Here is a 23,752-nt window from a genome sequence, read left to right on the forward strand (position 1 = left end):
TGAGCTGAAAATTAAACTGATCGTTGGTCTCAACCTGCTTTCATAAATGTGTCTTCATCAACAAGCGTGCCAAAGATTTGAATTATCAATTGACAAGCTTCACATTGTGTTTGGGGAATTAAATGATCAATTAAATATACAGTTACAGTTAACAGTAAAGGATACACCACTCTGTTAACTAGTGCGATACATTTCAGCATACCCAGCAATAAATCAATTGTCTGAGTGTGAGTATGGTGAATGAAGACTGAAAATGGCAGGCAGGTTGGACAGACACATCAGCTGAATTGGAAAACGAGGGATACTAATATTAATAATGTATGGAAATGGGAATTTGTACCAGAGAACATTTTACTCTTTGCAGTATGCAATAGCAGCAGTTTCATCACAAGTCATGACTCAGGATAATGAGTCAGGAGGACCCCTTCTGAAAGATGTGTCCTGCAACCTGGAGTTTCCTTCTCTGCCCTGGGTCATTGGTCTCCTAGCTTACCAACATAATTTCCAGCAGCAACCATTTTCACAGAAGCTACCTGATCCAAGTATCAATTAATCTTTTTGAGGTACCACAGGGTGCTGTGGCTGATGGGTTGTTTTAAATTAATTAGTTATGTAACACTTTGTGGTTTAATGCATTCGGATTTAACGTTTTGCATTGTTCAATATCTTGCCCGCTTGATTTTTTTATTTTGCGATTTCATTATTCTGTTCATCCCAAGTTCGGAAAACTACTGATCCTTGAGGTTTCTGTATTTTAATAAATTACGATGTCATAGTATTGACGTCCATGGTTTGAGAAGAGCGTCCATGCTTTCAAAACAGTATTTGAGATTCACCGTTTTATTTTATTTGTTGATGTACTGGAGCCACACTACATAAACTTTATCGTCTAAAAACCTATTTTACGCAACTTACTTTTTGCAAATAGTCACTTGCACTTGATCTGTAGGACTTCCTACTCTGGAGTAGCTCATGGGTAACCAGTACTGCCTACAGCGCATGGGCCAGGTTTATGGCAGAAACCCAACACTGGGCGGCGCCGCACGAGCGGATGTGCTGGGATGGGAGGGACAAAAATAGCGAGGTCGAGACAACGAAGTGGAGACGCGCCTGTCAGAAAGGAGAAAAAAGTATCAGGAGTTTCCACCATGGCAGGTTTGTGAAACTAATAACCGTTTGTGATATCTGAAATGGCTTCAAGAACACATCGGCTACATTTTGTAACATATCCAAAGACACCGTGGCCAGCATACTCCTTAAATGTCACAAATGCCTGTTGCTGGATGACCTTCTGTTATCGACCAGCTGCCTTGGTAGTTTGCAATCAAATCGTGTTTCAGTAGGCTATCATACAACCATTTGCAAATAAAATTGTGTTTCAGTAGGCTATTGTACGTCCATTTGCAAATATAAGTACGCAAATTTGTGATATTGTCCCTTGCATCCTTACTGGTTGTGAATATATTTTTCGTGGCTGAAAGTTCATCCATACTAACTACTAGTTAGCTAGCTAACAGCCAGCTAGTCTTGCAAGCTAAATCATTAATCGAGCCTGTCGAGATATTTAGCAATTAGGAAATATATGTAGGCTATCGATTAGACTAGGTGTCAAACTTGTTAGCAAATGTGTAAGGTATTCCACAGTTAGAAGTGGGCTAACTTGAGTAGAGGATACAGCAGAGGCGCAGATCGGTGTTCAGCGCAATTAAATAGTATGTAAATATAACCACCGGAACTAATCTAATCGCCCTTTCCGAATAATTACTTTCTTATAATTTGTTTAGTTACATGTCATTATAAATTTAATCTCGACTTTTTTCATTTGCAACCTTTGACGTACCCCGCATTAGTGTTGCATTGGGTGTGGTAGCGTATACAGTGTCAAATTGGATTTAATATGCTTTACTTAACTGTCAGTTATCAAAAGAGACAGCAAGAGGGTTGTATTGTGCTTTTCTTCTCTATGACCATGGAAAACATATTGTTGTTGCTAGAAAATAACAGGGAAGTACTGCTTTGGACACTCTCCAGAAAGAGTTTTATATTTAGTTACAGAGTGTTAGAATAGTGACCAAGTCCCTTGTGGTATATTTTGCATCAAAATACCAAGGCAGGCAATGCATTCTAGATGCTTTAATTTCGGTTCTTATTTAAAGTTGATTTCCTAACCCCATAGGAAGTAAGGCTTATTTTGCGGTGCAAATAATTAATAATTTATTTCAGTGCTTATTCTAGTAGGTAGAAAAAGGTTATTTTGTTGGAATGGAACCTACATGTGGACGAAACCCAGTGCACTACTTATTCTTGAATATTTTTGTTCTTTTTTTTAACAGACAGCTACTATGGCCAGCTGTTAAAAGACTCAGAGTTCCTTGTGACTAATCAGCGACTGGACACCGAATTGCTGGATAAGCTTGTTTTGCAGCTCAACCGAATTTATCCTCAGATACTGAATGACAAAGAGGCACACAAAGTGAGTGCAGTCTCGTAGGACTGATGCTGGAAACCATGTAGGACTTTGACCAGACTATGTGGCCCCTGTACTTAAAGACACAACAGGCCATTTGTAAAACTGACATGTATAAAGGTTGTGAGAAAGTAAACAGAATTGTATGGCATCAAAAAGAAAAGCCCCAAGATGTGTATATGCAAGATATGGGTGTAACAAATATATGAAAAGTTTTGTTTAAGCCTCAAAGCAACATAACAAACCAAAAAAGTTATCTTTGTCAAAACTTTTACATTTGGGCAAAGTATATTGTACCTCACAGAAAGAGTTTAATGTAAAATGGTGTGGCTATTTTACTGTACTGTTACCTAAATGAACGGACTTATGATGAGAATAGCTGACCATGTCTGTTGGCTGCAGTTCCGGAACCTCAGTGTGCCTACAAGCGTCCGATTGGCTGAGCTCCTGGCTCACCTGAAGGTGAAAGGGGAGGAGGCGTGCCATGAGTTCTACAGAGCGCTGCACATCCACGCTGAGGAGGTGTACTTCAGCCTGCCCACCCGCGTCAGCCGCAGGGGTGAGCTCCGCCCTTGGCATGCCTGAGAGTCTTAGGCACTGTTTCTTTCTGCCTTTTTCAAAATCCAGCCTATTTTTATTCCTATCAATTCTGGTTTGGAGACACCGGTGTTTCCCAAGGATAGAAGCCCTTATTTAGCAGAAAATAGAAAGCTTACAACTTTAACCAAACATTGCTTTATTTAACCCCCCTAAATAAGATTTCAATCAGGATTTGACAGAGAAACATTGATGTTCCGACTGTGGCTAGATTGCCTTTAATGATATTGTTTCACATGGAGCATTGGACAGCTGTGAATCTCATTTGTGAGGTCGATCTCCTTCAGTCACTTCCCAGCGGCGCTCCCTTAAGTTATTTTTATATGAAAATCCTCACTCCCACAACAGACTAATAAGGTGATTATCTATATAAAATCTCTGCAAGCTTTATGGCAAACTAAACCAACTGTCTGCTGAAATGCTTTTTTATTTTACTGTAGAGTGCTATTTAAATGTCTAGCAATACAACAGAACTGTCGGCCTCTCTGATGGAAGATTGGCTTCTTAATTGTATATTTGGGTTAACTATGTACTTGCCTGTGCTAATCTTTGCTATTTGGTGTATATTTTACTGAGAAACTTACAATTTGTGGCTTTTATTCCTAGAAACTACAGATCATAGAGGGATGAACACTACTGTCAACCTCACGGAGAGATTTGTTCTTAATGACAGGGGTAAATAAATAATTCCAATACTAATGCACAATAAGCTTCAATTCGGGGTGTATGAGACCAATAGGGGTCCAATGGTCTCTTATTAGTCTTAAAAGCACCATCAAATAGACTTGATTTAGCACTGAATACATTGCTGTTTTTTTACTTCTACTAATCTTCTGATGTATATGATGATTAAATATTCTAGTAGCACTTTAGTGGTGCATGTTTACAGGCATTTCCCTTATTATTACTATTATTATTAGTATTATTATGGATCTCTGTAAAGGGCATTGCACCTATTCTAACACTCTGTATGTCCATACCACAGATGTATAATTATTCAAGGCTGATAGCTGTGTAATCCAGTGACCATTCTTCCTCTGCCACTTTTTGGTATAAAATCAGGTTAAGTGGTTGTGTTTTATGTCTTTTATGGAGGACATTGTGTTTGCATATCCACTAAAATTTCTTCAAAGCCACCACTCAAAAATATGAGAAAAGAGAGTACCTTATCTCTGTAAGGGTTTTGTTATGCAGTAGGTTTCATATTTCGTTGGTTGACTGCCCATGCATTCACATGATTACACTGCATTCTTTGGAAGCCGCACTGTCATATAGTCTAAAGTGCATGCAGCCTGTGAACAATTGGGTCAGCCCTCAAGCAAAAAAAACCCTTGAATTATGAAAAATCCCCCGTTTCATTTTTTGATGTTGTTGGTTTTTTAGTCTGCTTTGATCTTCATCTTTAGTCAACTGTAGTAAAGCTCTTTTTGCCCCACAGGTCCCTGGTTCTTCATAGGCTGTTTGAGTGTGGCAGCAGGGCTGGCACTTCTTTATTACTGTGGTGGTGAGTTCACAGGGCTTTTACAGCCTGCTTTCATACCGGCCTGTCAATAAATCCCATTTAACGTAACCGAGTGCCCCTCATAATGTGATTATCACAGAGTGCTTAGCAGAGCGCAGCACCGTGAAGCACTTGCATGAAATTAAAACACAGTTGTTGTTTCGGCGTAATTGTGTATGGTTAAACACGACTGCCTTTGCGGCGTACGAGAGCGCATTCCCCACATTAAGCATCATTAATTTTGTCATGCTGAGAAAGCTTGTGGCTTCTGAAATGAAGAGACAACGCGTACTCAGTGGGTTATTTTCACAACGGCGAGGCGAAAGCCTCTGCATGTGAGGAGGCAATCTGCAGTGTTCAGTTTGAGCCCTTACGTGTTATGTGCTACAGACGTTTCCATTGCACTGAATTGGCCATCTTGTGCTCTACAGACAGCAAGGTGCTTGAGGATCCCAGGAGAGTGCTGGGGGTCACCGCTCTGGGGCTGGGCAGGCAGGCCAAGGAAGTGCTCATATCGTATACAGATGACACAAACAGGAAGTTGTAGGCCCGCATGGCAACCATAGGAAGCGTGCCATTGTCAGGGATATATTTTGATAAATACATTGTGCCATATCAAACAACAGGCAGCAAGGGCACCTGAGGTTCTTTTGTAATGCATGTGCTTATATTGGATATAATATCCACTGAAATTCCTGTAGTTACCAAAAAAGCTATGTAGTTGTAAGATGTGTATTTTAAATATTTTATATTTCATATTATTTTATCAATATTAAATATGGTTTTATATTTGAATATTTAAATAGTTCTCCTAGGTCTTTGGTAAGCATGGTGCTACTGTACTCTTCATAAGAGTGAAAAATGTGCCTATTCAGAAATGTGCCTATTATATACTATATTTCTAATTCTCTGTACATCAGGACTACACTAAAAAAGTATTGTGTAGAGAAAATGGGAAACAAACTGCTATTTTTATCTGCAATGTTGTGAGATGCTAAGCTATTGAACACATCTCCCAGCCTTGGGGAAAAAAAGAAAAAAACATTTGCCTTTCCTTATTATTTAGAACAAACCTTTTCCCTGAGTGATTACTTATTCATGTAGAAGAACGTTCCTATATTTGTGCTATGAGTATATGAGCTAATTTTGAGCTTGCGTAGACTGATTGGTAGATGAATTGACAGGTAATCTGTGCAGTTTCACTGATTCTGATCTCTTGTACAGTCACCATTACCATTCAGTGCCTCTGCATCCTGAGACTCAATGCACTTGGGCTGGCTGCTCATCTTGGGTTTACTGCCCTTCTGTTTTGGTCGGTTAGTTGTAGCTTGTCTTTTGAAAACTGCTTACTTAATATATAAAAACGAGTGTCCTTGTTAAAGTCTGAAACAATTATCGCTATCAATCTGAAATGTGGCGGCACGGATGGTGCAGTGGGTAGCACTGCCGCCTCACAGCAAGGAGGTCCTGGGTTCGAATCCCCGTCAGCCGGGGCCTATGGAGTTTGCATGTTCTCCCCGTGTCTGCGTGGGTTTCCTCCAGGTACTCTGGTTTCCTCCCACAGTCCAAAGACATGCAGGTTAGGCTGATTGGCTATGGGTATGAGTGTGTGAGTGAATGGTGTGTGTGCCCTGCGATGGACTGGCGACCTGTCCAGGGTGTATTCCTCCCTTTCGCCCAATGTATGCTGGGATAGGCTCCAGCCCCCCTGCGACCCTGTTCAGGATAATGAATTAATGAATCTGAAATGTATTGTTCCCCTGATTGAATGCAAATACCCAAACGAGTATGTTAATGTAGAGCAGAGAGGGCTTTTTACTTCCCAACTTATACTTAAAGCCATGGAGATGACAACACATCATAAAACTGCTGTGGGATAATTGAATTATGTCCATTCATGTAAAATGACGTTGGGATTCTTAATGAGTAGCGCTCACCTTTCATCAATTGTATTGCCATTTTGCCTTCTCTGCCCCATTGGAGAAAAATGGAAGCTCAATTAAAAAAATAAAAAAATAAATAAAGGTCTTGCCTGTCTATATTACTCAGATTTAGAAAAACATGACACATGTTTTAAATCTAAGGTTTAAATTCTTATAATCTGCTGTGGCATTAAAGCTTATGAGAGAGTATCTTTGCAGAATGAAATTTTGAAAACTTAATTTTTTTTAACTTATCAGGTCTAAATGGAAATTGTGGAAGAGTAGCCCATTGATTGTATCAATGATTAACAATAAAAACATAAAATGTTGGCATGGTTAGTCTTAACTGTGTACCTCTTATGAGACTGCCAGGAGAAGGCACTGATACAGGGTTACTGAATGAGGGCCCATTGCATTTGTAACTGACTGAAGTGAGACATTTTATTCATAATATGAAACAATGTCTTTAAACAAAAGACCTAATCACTATGGTGATTGCATATAGCTCTGACTAAGATATATTTGAGTCAAAAGCAAGCATGCACACCAGAAAAAGACTTTATTTTAAAATGATACTTTTTTTCTTTTAAAAACTACATTAAACTATGAAACTAAAAATATTTTCTAAGGAATGATTTGGTCATTTGCTTTAAAAAAAAAAAAAAAAAAATACAGTATTTCTACAATTTTATCTGATAAATTCAATAAAACACAATGGAAACATACTGGCATATTAGTCGCTACTACCCGTGAAAAGATTTCATGAAAATTGACTTATGCCTCTATTTAAAAGACATTCAAGCAGTGCTTGTGTTGGAACATCTACACATTAAACTGCTAGAAGAAAAGAGAAAAGAATGAAGCATCATTGATAAAAACAGTCCATGTTTTCCTTTCAAAAGATTGACTATATATATATGATGATATATATACAAGATTGATTCTTCAATCACCACAAAGCGATGTGGCCCTCATAGCAAGGCACGCAGTTAAATCCATTAGGCAAAAGTGCTTTGGAAATTTCATACACATTTCCATGCTATGTGGGAAGCCACACTTGAAACCTTTTGTTACTTTAATGTAATGGTGTGTATGTTTTGTTATTTTATCAATAAATGATTTGATTATACAACATGCCTGTCCTTTTGACATTTAAAAACGTGTCTTGTCTGTCTTTGAATGAGAGTGGTGTTGGAAGTGGAGTATTCGGACACAGACTGCGCAGGAAATAAACAACATCAATCCATTACGATTACCTATGTTTCATATGAGCAAAAATTCCTGATTATGCCAGGAAGCTTGTCCTACATTTGGAACATCACGCATCTTTTCAGGTTCCCAGTCATTGCATAGTTATAACGATATAGGAGACAAACGCAAAGAAATCCGTAAACATCCCTGCCATTACTGCACCCTCCCAGCGATGCTGGTAATGCTGGTTGAATTATCCCAGGGTGAGCACTAGAGGGCGCTCTCTGTCCAGTCAGGTGGGTTCAGCACAAATCCGTTTTGCTGAATGGCAGGAGGGTGAGTTGCTGACAGAATATGCGTTTCCCTTTGAGTGGAGTCCAGTGTGTCTGGCAGTGGCACAGGCTGCAGTGAATGCTTCCGTCCTGCCTTCTAAAGAGCACTTCTATTCTTAGTAGCAAAGATGAGCTATTCGCTGTGGTTCGTACAGAAATATCAGAACAGTACTTGGGAGATGTTGAGCGTAGGGGTAAAATCACAACAGTACTGCACAAGCATTCGTGATTGATAACACTTAATGAGCAGCTTGTATACTGCTGCCTGTCTCCTGCGAGGAAAGTTTGATCACACTACCTTCTGCCAAAGAAGCCATTTAGTTTCTCTGTGATAAGTCTACTTAAAAAAATGTGTTTACACATTGCACCGGCTTGTGCAAGGGGCATTCCATGGTAAATATACCCTCCATGACAAACTAAACTTTGTAGCATGCCTTATATACTGTATACACTGCACTTCAGATTAAACACTGCTTTGGAAATTGACAAGTTTGTTAATGATACATTGTTTACATTCGTCAGTAACTTAAATATATAGTTTATGAATCCCCCCCCCCATTTCTTCTAATTTTCAATGCCATAATCATAGTTCTCATCAGCACTTATTCCAGCAATATACTAGCTGGTGTCACACAGACATGAGTTGGTGGATGACACTTCATGCATCTCAACAGGCAGGCCTGTGCCTGATGGACCAGCGGGGGTCACGAATGATGCTGTCATCCCAGCCGAATGAAACGCTCCTGTCCCTGGGTGAGGGTAGCACCAGTTTTGTGTTGCCCTGTGGGGCTGCTGGGGTTTTTCTTTGGCTTGGGATTTTTATCATGGAATGCCCTGGAGCTTGCAACAAATCAAATCATTTCAAGATTTTATTTTCCCCAATTTAGAATGCCCAAATGTAACTGAGAGAGCCTCTCCCATGACCCACGTTTCTATGCATGTCCTTTGAAACGTGCAGTGAGCTGGCAGTTATTTTTAGACTGCCCAGCTGGGACAACAGCCCACAACTGTTACTGGTGCAGTCACGTTCTGCCCTGCGCTGTACTATATCAACCCTTTCTTACAATATCTGATGAGGTATATAGTATTTCCAAATGGTAAAGTCTGAACATGTGGATATTAGGCTTCATTTAATATCCAGCGTTCTGCATGAAAGGTTACTGGGTTTGATTTGAAGGTGGCATCCTGATGCTCTGCAGTTGGAGGAAAGGCTGAAGTTCTGGATAAAGGAAGGCCTTTACTTTGGTGTGTTGAAATGGTTCCATGTCAAAAAGTAATGGCTTGTTGTTTTTGTTTCTGACCATTTTCTTTACCCTGCCCCTGGTGACCCATAAACGTCCATCTTTGGCAGCTCAGATCCCTCTCCCGTGTCAGGTGCAGGACAGTGGGGATCTGGGGAAAGAGGGGAAAAAGCGATGGGTGGCAGTGAGTATCACTGTTCTGCAGGAATCACAATGTGTCAGCAGGGGATATGTATTTATAGCCTCAGTACAGAAGAGCTGCTCATCTGCATGAAGTCACTCTGATTCAGACTGGCCTTCCCCTTCCCATTTCCCATTTCAATCTGTGCCAGAAACTTTACTCCCTGTGTTTCTATGGTTACATGTGATCTATCACAGAATTCATAATTGCTGGTCATTATATGTCTGTCTCCACGTATGTTCAGCATGCTGAAGAATGTGTGGCAGTTAATGTACCTGGAAGTCTAATCTTCACACACATCTGACTCACAATATGAGATACTACCACAATTTAAATAACCGTGAAGAAATGTCCAAAATCGAGAACAGTTGTTCTGTTTATTTAAGCCCAGTAGCCCAGTAGAAACCTGGCGGCAGTCCCAGCGAGCCACAATGTAGAACTTGACCTGAATGACTGCAGGAAGGCCATGATATTTCTCAGGGCTTCAGCTTTTAATAGATCCTTACACAAGACACAGGTGTTCCTGCTTCAGTAATTGAAGAAGTGAACTTTTCTAGCAAATCCAAGCAAACGCAAAGCACATACACTTACATAAAAACAGCACAAAAATCATCAGCATCCTCTTTGATTATGGTATTTTTAAAATAATTAATGTAAATTCTAAAATGTGAACACTTCACTTTTTACTGTAACTGTTCTCACGGTTGCTCCTTTCCCCATGAAGGCTCTGTTGACCCCATTCACGTGGCTGTTATCGGCCTAAAGCAGTGCTGTGCACTGGCTCCCCAGGTGTCCTATTTCTACTTCATAAATATCATTAAATATTTACATTCTCTGGCCCTCTACAGTTCCATGTGTTTCCTGCTGTTGTCTGGAACCTCAAATGTGGGGCACAGCAGGACCTGGGGCTGACGATGGAGATGCAACATGCTGCTTATCTGAGCGACAGGGAAGCTGTGTTCCCATGGGAATTCTGACAAAACTGCCCACTCATGGAGACGAAACTGCACACTCATGGAGACAAAACGGCACCCTCATTGAGACAAAACTGCACGCACATGGAGACAAAACTGCACCCACATGGAGACAAAACTGCACCCACATGGAGACAAAACTGCATCCACATGGGCCAAAGATCTGGAGGGGTGTGATGTTTCTGGGAAGAAAAAGTGAATGTATTGCACTTTTTGTTCCCAGCCTGACAGTGCATGGATACGAACCTGTGGATTGATGGATCACAGCTTTTAGGAGCTTTGGTTCGGCCGCTGGACGCCGAAAGCCGTGATGAAGACGTTGATGACCACGATGATGAAGACGAGGCCTGTGGCGATGTTTTCCAGCACGTTCAGCTGGAAGTGTTTGCTCTGGTCGTTCAGGTTCCACTTCACTAAGGGCAGAGAGGGGCATTAAGGCTTTGCTCACGGTCCCACCCCCCCGCTCTCCATCCCTCACCTGACCACATCCTGCATGACTTACTCATGGTCGTTTGGGGGTGGAGTTGACAGCAGGATCATCAACATGCTTAGTAAATTTAGATCATATTCCATTAGAGGAGTTGTAAAAATACATATTTTACATTAAATTGAGTAATTTGGCAGAATAGTGATTCAAAAACTGAATCAAATCAATATTTCGTTAAAACTGCATCACTTCTCTGAGATAGCCAAAGCTGTCCTCAGTTCTATAAGACAATCGGCAGGGAGGTTGTTCCAAGCATGTTGGAGAACTTGCCACAGTTCTTCTGCAGACTTTGGTTGGCTCCTTGCTCAGACAGCCTTGATCAAGTTTTTATGTAAAAAGTAGTCAATTGCTTACAGTATGTTACTTTTTTTTAATTAAATACAAAAATGTCTCTGTAAAATTCAATCTTTTGGAAAATGTATATTTGTGAATCTCAAATGTGTTCTTTTACACTAACACACACAAAAAATAAACATATATATAATAAAGTCTAGGGTATCTAAGACTTCTGCACAGTACTGTATATATATATATATATATATATATATATATATATATATATATATATATATATACATATATATATATATATATATAAAATCGAGTGATAAAAGGACTGAATTGCAAATTTTCACACCCTGAACGAGCCACTGCTAGCCTGAGATAACAGCACTGGGTGTCTTTACAAAACACCCACTTCCTTTCTGCTGCTTCCTGTCAGGTCCTATTAAACAGCCCTTTAAACTTCCCCAGAATATGAAAGGAACATTATTGCAATTTATTTTTAAAGTTATCCTTTAACAGTAACAAAGATTCATTATAAACTGAAAATCATGATTTTAACCAAGCTCCAGGGTAGTCATCAGCCCCATAGTAATATATCTGCATCCTGGGTTTCATCATCTAGGAGTATGCCTTAACATGAACTCTGACCTAGTAGCTGGTCTAGTTGCCATGGTGACAAACATGCTCCAGTGGGTAAGAGGTCATGTGCAGAAGGAGCTACCAAGGCTGCCGGACTATACGTCTTTCTTGTTAGCTAAGGACTTTGCTCAAGTCCATTTGAGCCCTGAGTTAAATGGGACAATGTTTAACGGATATTTCCCTCGCTCAGAAGAGGACTCAGACACTACGGCCTTCCTGTGTAGGGCGCGCGGAGCGTTGGGCCGGTTCCTCACCGAGGAAGATGAGGAGGATGCCCACGATGACCTGGAAGATGATGCTGATGCTGATGAGTGCCACCAGCGCGTTGTAGAAGGTGAATTCAGGGCCCTGTTCCAGCACGGCCTTCAGCTGGGAGGCGTTGGCCATGAGCAGCGCGATGTCCAGCATGCTTTCCGCCGCGCTCTTTTTGTTGGCGTAGTGGTTCATGTTGAGCGGCCCGGGGTTCTGCCTCCAACGGCCCGGGCGCGGTGCCTGAACACAGTCATACATTAACAACAGCACAGAACAAACACCTGAACACAGTCGTACATTAACAACAGCACAGAACAAACACCTGAACACAGTCGTACATTAACAACAGCACAGAACAAACACCTGAACACAGTCGTACATTAACAACAGCACAGAACAAACACCTGAACACAGTCGTACATTAACAACAGCACAGAACAAACACCTGAACACAGTCATACATTAACAACAGCACAGAACAAACACCTGAACACAGTCATACATTAACAACAGCACAGAACAAACACCCGAACACAGTCATACATTAACAACAGCACAGAACAAACACCTGAACACAGTCATACATTAACAACAGCACAGAACAAACACCTGAACACAGTCGTACATTAACAACAGCACAGAACAAACACCCGAACACAGTCATACATTAACAACAGCACAGAACAAACACCTGAACACAGTCATACATTAACAACAGCACAGAACAAACACCTGAACACAGTCATACATTAACAACAGCACAGAACAAACACCCGAACACAGTCATACATTAACAACATCACAGAACAAACACCTGAACACAGTCATACATTAACAACATCACAGAACAAACACCTGAACACAGTCATACATTAACAACATCACAGAACAAACACCTGAACACAGTCATACATTAACAACAGCACAGAACAAACACCTGAACACAGTCATACATTAACAACAGCACAGAACACGCACCTGAACACAGTCATACATTAACAACAGCACAGAACACGCACCTGAACAGTAATACATTAACAACAGCACAAAACAAGCACCTGAACACGGTCGTACATGAACAACACAGAACAAAGGCCTGAGACATACATTACACTGCAAATGACTGTTTTAGTCTTAACTTAAGAGGTCTTCTTCTTTTCTCGAGTAGAAAATGTTGGCTTATTTTAAATGAATGTTTGCTTGAATTTAGAATTTTTCTTATTCCATTGGCACATCTTTAAATTAGCCTGTTTTACCTTATTGGTAATGTTTGTCTTATTTGGCAATAAAAGTAAAGGAAATAAGATATTGGGTCTCAATATGAGACTAAAATACATTAACAGCATATTACAAAGGCCTGAACACAGCTATGCACGTTAACAACAGCCCAGCATAAGGCCCTGAACACAGAAAAGCACACTTACACCAGCTTGGAGCCTGAACACAATAAAGTGACTTTGGCAAAGGAACAAAGCTACCTATTTAATATAATAAAATTTTTGTTTTTATTGTTTATTTATTTCTTGCCTTCATATACAGTAGCAAAGCTTGTTTGTTCAAAATGTAAAAAAATAAATTATCAAAGTGAACTGTTCAATAACTTGTTGTTTAGCCTAGTTTATTGGTAATGATATACAGTATAAAATGACATTTATTTTACCGCTGTTGGTTGAAAGGAGGAACCTGGGATGTGTTTCTTCAAAACCACAGCCCCTGTTTCCTCTCAAATTACTCCAGATAAAACCGTATATTACACTTATTATTTTTAAGCAGCCATGCAATTCCCCGTTTGTTACTCACTCTTGTTTGTTCCTGACATCACTACTGGGGATTATGTCCTTTGCCATTTCCCGAATGTCACCTGTATCTAATGACATCTGGACTGCAGCCAATTTAAGATAATCTATATTCCAAGCATTCTGGCAAAAGCACAATTATTCAATATAGTTTGTCTTAAAATATATATAGCACGATCCAGGGAGAGCGAGACCAGAACTGAAGCACTGAATGGTGATGCGTTGTGTTTCTGAGGCCTGAAATCAAATGTTAGTGCATCCTCCAATTACTGATGCTCAGTGCACCACACAGCCTCCACGCCTGCAGAACACACTGACTCCAGCACCCACCGCTCACTCAATACAAGGTCTATCTCTCACTTATAGTGCTGAACACAGCTCCATACAGGGTCTACCTCTCACTTATAGTGCTGAACACAGCGCCATACACAACCTATTTCTCACTTATAGTGCTGAACACAGCTCCATGCAGGGTCTATCTCTCACTTATAGTGCTGAACACAGCTCCATACAGGGTCTACCTCTCACTTATAGTGCCGAACACAGCTCCATACACGACCTATCTCTCACTTATAGTGCTGAACACGCTATACAGGGTCTATGTCTCACTTATAGTGCTGAACACAGCTCCATACACAACCTATCTATCACTTATAGTGCTGAACACAGCTCCATGCAGGGTCTATCTCTCACTTATAGTGCTGAACACAGCGCCATACACGACCTATCTCTCACTTATAGTGCTGAACACACTATACAGGGTCTATGTCTCACTTATAGTGCTGAACACAGCTCCATACAGGGTCTAGGCTATATTACTTATATTGCAATAAATAAATATTATGTAGTGGTTAGGTAACTGTATTCTGCTTAAGACGGCATGTATTTTTATCCCAGGGGAACATGGCAGTTCCATTTAGTAAGGTACTGTATTTACTTGATGTAATGTTTTTGCTGTGCATAGACCAGGAACAGTGGGTTCTGATTGGTTGTAAATAGTTACTTAAGAGCTCAGAATGACACTGATTGGCTGAATGGGGTACTGAGTGTAGCCGTGCGCCAGCCAGACTTGGCACCTACAGAGCAGCCTGTGACATCACTTTCCACCCGGCAGATGTATGGTGGGGTGATGCGATTTCCTGAAGCGCGTTTCACGGCCAGCTGCGAACTGCAGCACGGCACTTCCAAACACTCTCACCATGTCTGCAAAAAGCTAAAGCTGGACACTCCACTCCATCAGGCCTGATGCGCTGCTGAGGGAAGGCTTGGCTTTGGAAAGACTGAGCCATGAAAAGAGAGCCCTCTAATTTTAGAGAGAATGCAGTACTGCATAATTTAATCTTCAGAGGGCTGGTAGGAGGCATAAAGCACAGGTTTTTAACTTCAACATAAATACCAGTATCCACAAGAGGGACAGGAATCGAAGCCCACAATTATTTGTGATGAACATCAATTACAATCATGGGGGTGGATCACTGGGTAGTATTAGTTTCAGAAAAGTTACTGAACTAAATGTTTTAACTATATTCTCAAATCTATACATATAAATCTCGTCATTTTCTATACTCAAATATGTGCTTCAGGAAAGTCAATACTGTAAAAGCAAGTATTTCAATAAGTAGAAAGTGTTTCCCTTCTCGGGAAAAAACAGGCTGTGATCCAAACATTCCCACAAGTCTCTCTGTGCAGGAAGGGCGGTGCATTTTTTTATGTACCACTCCAACAACAGGACCCTTGTCCACATCTCAGCCACACTTTTCTGTACAACCACAGCACTTCACAACCCCGAAAACATCCACACAGCCTTCCAAAGCCTCCCATGTTCAAACAGTGTGGACAACTTGCTCCGTCTGCTGTGCCCTGTTACCCTGTCTGTACATAAAATATCACTTCCCACAGCTCCTTTTACTAAGAGCAGGCCAATGAAGCCAACGCTGGCTGGGTCCCAGAGGGACTTTCCACAGAGCTTGGTTCTCATATGTTGACACAACTCTGGTGTAAAAGGATGACTCATTTAAATAAAGGCCCATCTTGACGTGGATATGGGCCTGCAGTGCATGTTAAGTTGAGCTTTTATACTCAAAATTCATTTCATTTAAACACAACAGACACCCCACTCTTTGGACTCTTTCCAATTGCTTATTTTTCCTTGTTTCCTTTCCTTGCCTCCTTTCCTCACCCGTAGCTCCACCTATCGGAGGAGTCAAAAAAAGTGAGGAGAGGATGTGAGGACGGTCGATCATTTATACGTCAGGCCTTTGGAATACACACTTCTGCAATGGATGTGCTGGTGTTTCCTTTGTGAGCCTCCTTGCTCTTCTGACCTTTTGGTGTGTTGGAACGTCCTTAAAGATGGTGGACCTCGATCGATTTTCGCGTCAGTTGACAGAAGAGTAGAGGAAGGATAAAATAAGTGATTTGGACGAGCCCATTCAGATTCAGCGATGTGACCTTTTGAGCTCGTGGCAACATAAAACGAGACCGCATAATCAGACCAAATAGAGGAAATCCTTTGGTTAGGGACTTTCATATGCTTTTTGAAAGAGTCTTTTGAGGAAGTTTCAGAGCATTTAGCAAGGTCAGAGTGTACTAACACTCCTTGGCAAGAAAAAGCCTGAGGCTTAAAGTCAGCACTTCCGATCCTCCCAGCTGCCACCTGAGGCCATTTCAACAAGGAAATTATTTTGGGTCCCCACAATGGTGCAGACAAGATAATGATTTTATCACCATTACAGTAAAATTAGTCAAGCAGATTAGAGTAATAGAGCACTCAGTCTGAACTCTTCAGTATTTTAGACTAAAAAAAGTAACAATAAGCCATTAAAATTAAAATGTCTGAGAAGCCTTAAGACTTTCAAATGGGGACTGAAAATGGGATCATTATCACACACAACTACTTGTCTAGACCTTTGAGAGACATCTTTATGCTGTAAGTGTTATGAACCATCCTGCCACGTTGTGCTCCTTAATTACCCTTGTTAGCAAACCTGCATACTCAATCAAAGACACACACGCATATTATGTAGAACTGTACAGTAAGTACACCAATGAAGGCAATGTTGCACTGCAGTAAAATAACAACATGTCGAACTGGCCTTATTGAAACCAAAAGGAGAGTGGCCCCTACGTGGTGAGAGTAGCATTGTGAACAGAAGCCTGTGGTCTGAGGTCACAAGTGCAAACACACAATTAAACCTCTGATACCACAGTTTGGGAAATAATCCTTCTTTCCAACTTTCGCACCTGATCCACATTACATTTGTTTACCACTTAAGAGTTGTTGAGCAAAGGCCTCTCACAAGACTGCTACAGCACACATTTACTCCTATTACCAGCATGCACCAGGACAGAGCAGACAGTGTGTATAATATGTTATGTGTGACTCCATGGCCATCAAATGGCCCTATTCGTGGGTGTCGCCACTTAGACACGCAATGTCAGAAATGCATACCATGGGATAGTCTCATTTCTGTTGGCCCCCAGTGATCATTCTCTCCCTCATTGGTCCAGACTCACTGTGTAACACAGCACATACTCTGGATGCCATCTAATGAAATAATAAAATACAAAATCAGAAACGTCAGCAGGAGTGTGTGTGCCTGTGCGTGCTGGGTGAACGTAACATAACATAACATAACATAACATAACATAACATAACATAACATAACATGCCTTTTCCTACCACTAAGCGCACCTACTGCCTAAATTGCCTCGAAGCTAAATAAAATCTAACACAATATCAAACCTGGTCTTGAAAACCGCCAGTGTTTCTGTCTCCACTACATGCTCTGGCAAGCAATTCCACACATTGACCACTCGCTGTGTTGCCAATTTCCATTTGTGTCCTCTCGTTCTGCTTACCGAACTCAACCTGAGGAATCCCCTATACTTCACTTTGTTAATCCCTTTAATGAATTTAAAAGCCTCAATCAGCCACTACATCATCCGCCATCAATCAAACCTTGAGGCAAAACAGATTAGCTTTGGCCGCTGACCAAAAACCTGCCACATTTCTATTGCTAACATTTTAAAAACTGCCATATGATTAATTTCAATTTGACACCAGGATTATTCTTCCATTTTACATGGCAGAAAATATATTATTAACTCTGTATAATATGTATCATAAGTATACTACAGCCACAACCAGTAAGAGCAGGCTCAGAAATAATGTCATAATAATGTGGGAATAGCGAGACATGGCCAGGATCCACATGGTGATACCAGGTGGCAGACTATTGCCCAAATCAAACAGATCATGACTTTAAATTATGACTATGACTTTAACACTTTTCATTTGATTTGTGACTGCCAAAAAAATCGTATTTGAAAGACAGTACTGAACATTTATTATTTTTTCAATGATCACCCCCCATTGCTGTATTCAGTCAGTGTCTTTTCTGGTAACTGGGCCCAATATTGTACAGGATTACAATATTATTCTGTCAGTGCATAGCTTGTTAATGTTTTGGTGTAAAATGCCATGTTTACATAAAGGTGGAGCATAAAGCCCCAGTTGAGTGACAGTGCAGTTAGTATCACAGTACATAGAGTATAAACAAATATCATTTCACCTTCATGGAATTGCCCACTGTATAACAGGGGAAACGTATGTCTTACCCCAGTATTCCCACTAAATAACAGGGGAAATGAATATCTTACCCTTTTATCCTCAACATGGTTATCTAGGCAAGTGCTTGATACTTCCCACCAATCACGGTCTCTCCTGAGAACTTGGCAAATTGCAATAGTAAGGTTCTACTTTTGGATGTTTTCTGTCGTTCCATGGAGAGTACACAAATTAGTACAATACTTAAAGCATATTCATATTATGACAGTCACCCATCCATCCATCCATTATCTAAACCCGCTTATCCTGAAAAGGGTTGCAGGGGGGCTGGAGCCTATCCCAGCATACATTTGGCGAAAGGCAGGAATACACCCTGGACAGGTCGCCAGTCCATCACAGGGCACACACACCATTCACTCACACACTCATACCTACGGGCAATTTAGACTCTCCAATCAGCCTAACCTACATGTCTTTGGACTGTGGGAGGAAACCAGAGTACCCGGAGGGAACATGCAAACTCCGCACAGAGAGGCCCCGGCCGACGGGGATTCAAACCCAGGACCTCCTTGCTGTGAGGCGGCAGTGCTACCCACTGCACCATCCGTGCCGCCGTGTCAGTCACCCATAATTTAAATTTTGTCAACTACATTCCAGTAACTAAAGGAAGTGAGCAATTACTGCTGACTAAAAGTAATCAGCTAGGTCCATTTCCAGTGAATTTGCGCAATGTCCAATACTGTCATGGTCAAGGAACTTTTAGCATGGTGAAAGTAACACAAAGATCCAGTCCGTTTGTCCAAACTACAGATAAATGTTTGTTTAAGAAAGTTTTATAGCTAAATCTTTCTATACAAACAGCTACAGGTCTAATTAAGTTGTGGTCTCAAAAATCTGTCTCACTACTTTCATATAAGCTGAATAAAATTATTATAATAACAATAATTTCCCCTTGCAAACCTAAATCCACCAAAAAGGCATAATGTGCAGTATGCATACATACAAATAATATACTGTAGATGCTATTGATTAGAAAATATCTTAGAATAGGTTTTCCACAACACATTTCATTAAATACAGTTCAAATGGAATATTACTGGTATACAATACCACATTAAAGAAATACTGGAGTTTCACATTCACCATGGTCATCGTTGTTCCTATACCACAAATGTGAATGACTCTAAAAAACTTTCCTTAATTGCAGCACTGTGAAATCTGGATTTCTCCTTTACCACTAGGAAACAAAACAACTTCTTGTCAAAATTGGGTTTCATTTTCACTTCCTTAAAAACTATCCTGCATTACAGCTGTTCCTCTGTAAAGTTCATCATGTGCAAAGTATACGCAATATTGTAGATAAATGAGTTTCTGTATGAGTCTATGGGAGTGCATCTCTCTTACCTCTCTTAAGAACAGCAATTCAACTGAATGCATTTGTTAAAAAAGATGATCCTCACAAGTGTTTCCATTGACAGAAAATGGCTCTTCACTCTTTACAAAAGAGCAGACACTGAAGCCATTCATAATTCACTGTGTGTCAGGTACATCTACACTGCTGCATATCAGATAAGAGCAGTCACCTGAGAACAAAGACATGACTTGGGGTACAGTCTGAAACCTTTGCAGTGCAAGGATGGAATAACCTTTTCTGTTTTTGTAGCATTAATTATCAATTGAAATTATTTGGGAATATGTAGCAATCACTGTATATTGACTTTCAGTAAATTCAGAGTTGTTACATGAAGATCAGAAAAATAGTGACTGTAAAGTGCAATTACTTTTCATAAAAATATGAAAATATACATTTAAAACATATTACTTGAACAAAAGAATGAGGTAACACATTTCCAGGGTATTTTCATATTTATGGGAATTTTATAGTATTTTAGTATTTATGGGAACTCATTTTCATCATTGCATATTTTTATTATTATTATATCCTCAAGTTCTCAAGCTTATATGTGTATTTGACTTTCGAATGGAATTGAATGGAAAGATATTGACTGGAATTATCCTAAAGATAATTTATTTCTTTCAGATTTCAACAAACATATTCTCTTGTCCTGACCGGGGAACGTTAATCCTGGATCTTTGACCATTAGCATGTACCTTGTACCTCAAGGAATTTGTTATGTGCCAGTCTTGGGGGTAAACTTTGTATCTGTTCAGTGAGTAATACCATTTAGCATATTTTTATCACTGTTAAGTTGTGACTGTAGAGTGATCCAAACTGACCATTACCTGAACATTTTTTCATCGGAATATCACATCTAAAGAAAATATGAAATTGAGTAGTGAGGGTGTTGCCTGTCCTCACAACTACTTGTGAGATATGAAGTGAAGCTGTCTATTGGCCTTCTTTGAGTTCCACTATTTGCAGACAGACACTTTTAAAGACATAAACATGTCAAAGCTTTTGTCAGTTTTGATATGTTTGCTATGTTAACTCAATACAGACAATCCTAAAACATAGTCATGAGTCACATACACCAGAAACCAAACATCACATCATGTTTGTTCTGTAGTATCATTTTGTGCTTTATTTCTGTGAACAGACAATTTGGGAAATTGCTCTGAAAAAGAATTACTGTTATTTAGCACATCTTCTCTACCTAAATCTTTATTTTGAAAAGGCCCTTTCCTCTATGTCGAGCAAGACAAAGTCGACACTGGTATACTTGGCTTTTTTTATCAGTCTGAATACACATCTCCATCAGCCTGTGCTGTAGGATTGAAACATGGAGAAGGAGGTGGAGTGACCCATAGACTTGCTAATGAGGTGGAGGGCCTTCTCCTGCTGCTCCCCCAGGGTGGGAATGTGTACATTCTCCAGCAGCTGGGTGAGGGTGATCTCACATTTACACCAAATATGCACACAGATGATTCAGAATGACAGCTGCAAGCATGCACAAGCCCAGAGGTTTGCTATCCTTATACCAAGAAGAGAATGCATGTGCCCAAGTTGTGCTGTGATAAGGAGAAAACTGTATGAAAGTGAATCCATTAAATCTTATTCACACATTTCCAGACCTTTGGCAGAAAAAACAGCTCCACAGGAAAAAAAAAAGGGAGGAAACCAACTGTTTCCTCTCTCTGCAGGGCAAGGCACACACATTTGGGTATGAACCAGAGGGCCCACTGGTTCAAATATTCCAATATTTCTGTTCGCAATGGCTTGAATATATTCTGAGGTCCATCTCAGTTGTGGGTGGTTCAGTTTCTAATTTGGTCATGTGGTGTGTGTCACTCTGGGGTTTTTCACCATTTGTAAACTCCCACAGTTTACACAGGAGTTCCTGCAGGTTTATTTTTTCAAAGCCAATGAGGCTTTTCCTCTTTCCTTGTTGAAAGTACAGAACAAAAACAATAGACTGTTGTCCTAGCCCTGGCTGTCTCTCAGCAGGGTGAGAAAAAGGGGTGTAAAAGGGTGTAAAGGGGTCTTTTACAGCGATAGATGCTTTAATTTCAGTAGTTTGTGCTACATCATGAAAGAAAGCCTATATACCGACATGTAGAGTGAGGCAAATAGATTCATAATGTTGTACATAGTTACATAACCTTACACTAACACACCTTAAAATAGGCTGCAAAGCAACACAATATGTTTCGTTTTTGTGTGGTTAAAAATTTACTTCCTACAGTCTTTGTATATTAGCAAATGTGAAAATATGCTTCACAAACATTACATACATTCTAAAAGCAATTCTACACTAAAACTACTAATGTGACCTATTCAAACCCCCAGATTGATTGTCAACTTTTGCACATAAATAAAAATCAAGCTTCTCTTCTCAGCTAGCATGTTCTAACCCATATGTAATGCAATGTTTATAAATGTGCACTCACAAATCATCTGCCAATCATACTTTATTATAGCGTTGTACACTGAGGCTGATTATCAGCTTCGTCCAACAAATAGGCCTATGTTGTTCCAATTTAAAAATATAAAGGTAATTATTCAGAAAATGGAAAATTATCAACAGTTGCACTTGAATGAACGACACGTCTATCAAAATCTAAAATCTAAATATTATCTTACAGTTAAGGCTAAAATATAGGCTAGCCAAAAGAATCTAGTATAAATTAGCCGAGTGCAGTCCTTTTATTTGTTCAGAAAGCAGGACAAATAATACAAATTACATAATAAATATCACATTTCTATGATGGAAACCCCACTTTCTTACAATCCCTGCAGCGCGGTTCATTTTAGTGAGCTGTTCGGCCTCAATATTATCATTTCAAGAACGACAAGAATAGCATACCGTTTTAATATGTAGAATGACTGTAGCCTAGTATCATAAATAACGAATCAAAATTGCTACGGAATAAACGTTACTTATATCTATGTGCTAATGTTTAGGCGCTTGATGGCCGACAATGACAAATTGTTCCATTCCTCCCCATTCCCTGAGCTTCTTTGTATGTAACGGTTTGGTTACCTTACCTCTCCACCACTGTTTCTGTCTGCTTCTCCATTCATTTCCATGATTTCCGTCGTCATCTAAACCAGCCAGCAAAGATAATTGTTAACGGCGAAATGTCCTTTCAATCTTCCTCAAAATATAGGAATGGATTTTCAAGCGTGTAGCGGGGTAGTCGCGCGGTAAAGAATGAGTTTGCTCCCACTCCCCGCCCCCGAAGTGGGGGGCGTTCAGAAGGCTACTACGGCAATGTCCGGAAAGTGGTCACTGGGAGTCATTGCAAAAGTAGTCATTAGCTAAGTTAACAAATTGGCTAAACGCTAAACTTTATGGATTAAAATACTTTTTTTTGTTTTTAGAAAAATAGGTTACGAGCAAGAAATCACTACCAAAGGCACATAGGCACATACAATCAGCCTATAACATGTTTAATTGCGGTGAGGTGCAAGGTGTAAAACATATCGTGAAGCAAGCATTTTATCTGTTTTATCTGCTAACTATAAAATCCCGATTGTATTTATTTTAGTTTCGTAAATAAGGATCATATCTAATAATATCTAATGATATGATCCTACTAACACAATTAGAATATATTGAAGTGAACGTATGAATCATATTACATTTCAATACTGTATCTTAACAGGATTTGCAGTGCCCTCTGGTGTACACTAAAGACACTGCAGTCCCCACTTGCGTGAAATCTCTCCAAATCATCGATATTATGGAAGTTTATTTTTCTTGTATAATGACATAACTGCTAGCCTATAGTATAATGAAATAACAACATATAAATCGCTAGCTTGCCATAAAATAACGTTTGTTTGCTTTAATACGATTTTTTAAAGAAATAATTCAAACATGGGAGTATATGTATTGAAATTGTATAACAGTAT

General features: G+C 39.9%; 2 protein-coding genes across 4 annotated transcripts; one reads left to right on the plus strand and one right to left on the minus strand.

Moving 5' to 3' along the window:
- Positions 1-1,029: 1,029 nt before the first annotated feature.
- Positions 1,030-7,604, plus strand: LOC133139042 (caspase recruitment domain-containing protein 19-like). Of its 2 annotated transcripts, XM_061258300.1 has the most exons (6): positions 1,030-1,155; positions 2,334-2,473; positions 2,870-3,026; positions 3,671-3,739; positions 4,503-4,568; positions 4,997-7,598. In XM_061258300.1, exons 1-6 carry the CDS (start codon positions 1,062-1,064, stop codon positions 5,110-5,112), a joined length of 642 nt encoding a protein of 213 aa, XP_061114284.1. In that variant the 5' UTR covers positions 1,030-1,061; the 3' UTR covers positions 5,113-7,598. The 2 variants fall into 2 exon arrangements, with proteins under 2 accessions (XP_061114284.1, XP_061114286.1); XM_061258302.1 differs by lacking the exon at positions 3,671-3,739 and having other exon boundaries at positions 4,997-7,604.
- ninj1 (ninjurin 1) lies at positions 7,356-23,041 on the minus strand. 2 transcript variants are annotated; one of them, XM_061258304.1, is made up of 5 exons: positions 22,883-22,941; positions 17,317-17,412; positions 12,072-12,309; positions 10,653-10,819; positions 7,356-9,402 (listed from the first exon to the last, which is right to left on the minus strand). In XM_061258304.1, the coding sequence occupies exons 2-4, from the start codon at positions 17,317-17,319 to the stop codon at positions 10,677-10,679; spliced, it is 384 nt and encodes a 127-aa protein (XP_061114288.1). In that variant the 5' UTR covers positions 17,320-17,412; positions 22,883-22,941; the 3' UTR covers positions 7,356-9,402; positions 10,653-10,676. The 2 variants fall into 2 exon arrangements, with proteins under 2 accessions (XP_061114288.1, XP_061114287.1); XM_061258303.1 differs by lacking the exon at positions 17,317-17,412 and having other exon boundaries at positions 22,883-23,041.
- Positions 23,042-23,752: the final 711 nt, after the last annotated feature.

This window comes from Conger conger, chromosome 10 (genome assembly GCF_963514075.1).
Source record: "Conger conger chromosome 10, fConCon1.1, whole genome shotgun sequence".
Lineage (NCBI taxonomy): Eukaryota > Metazoa > Chordata > Actinopteri > Anguilliformes > Congridae > Conger > Conger conger.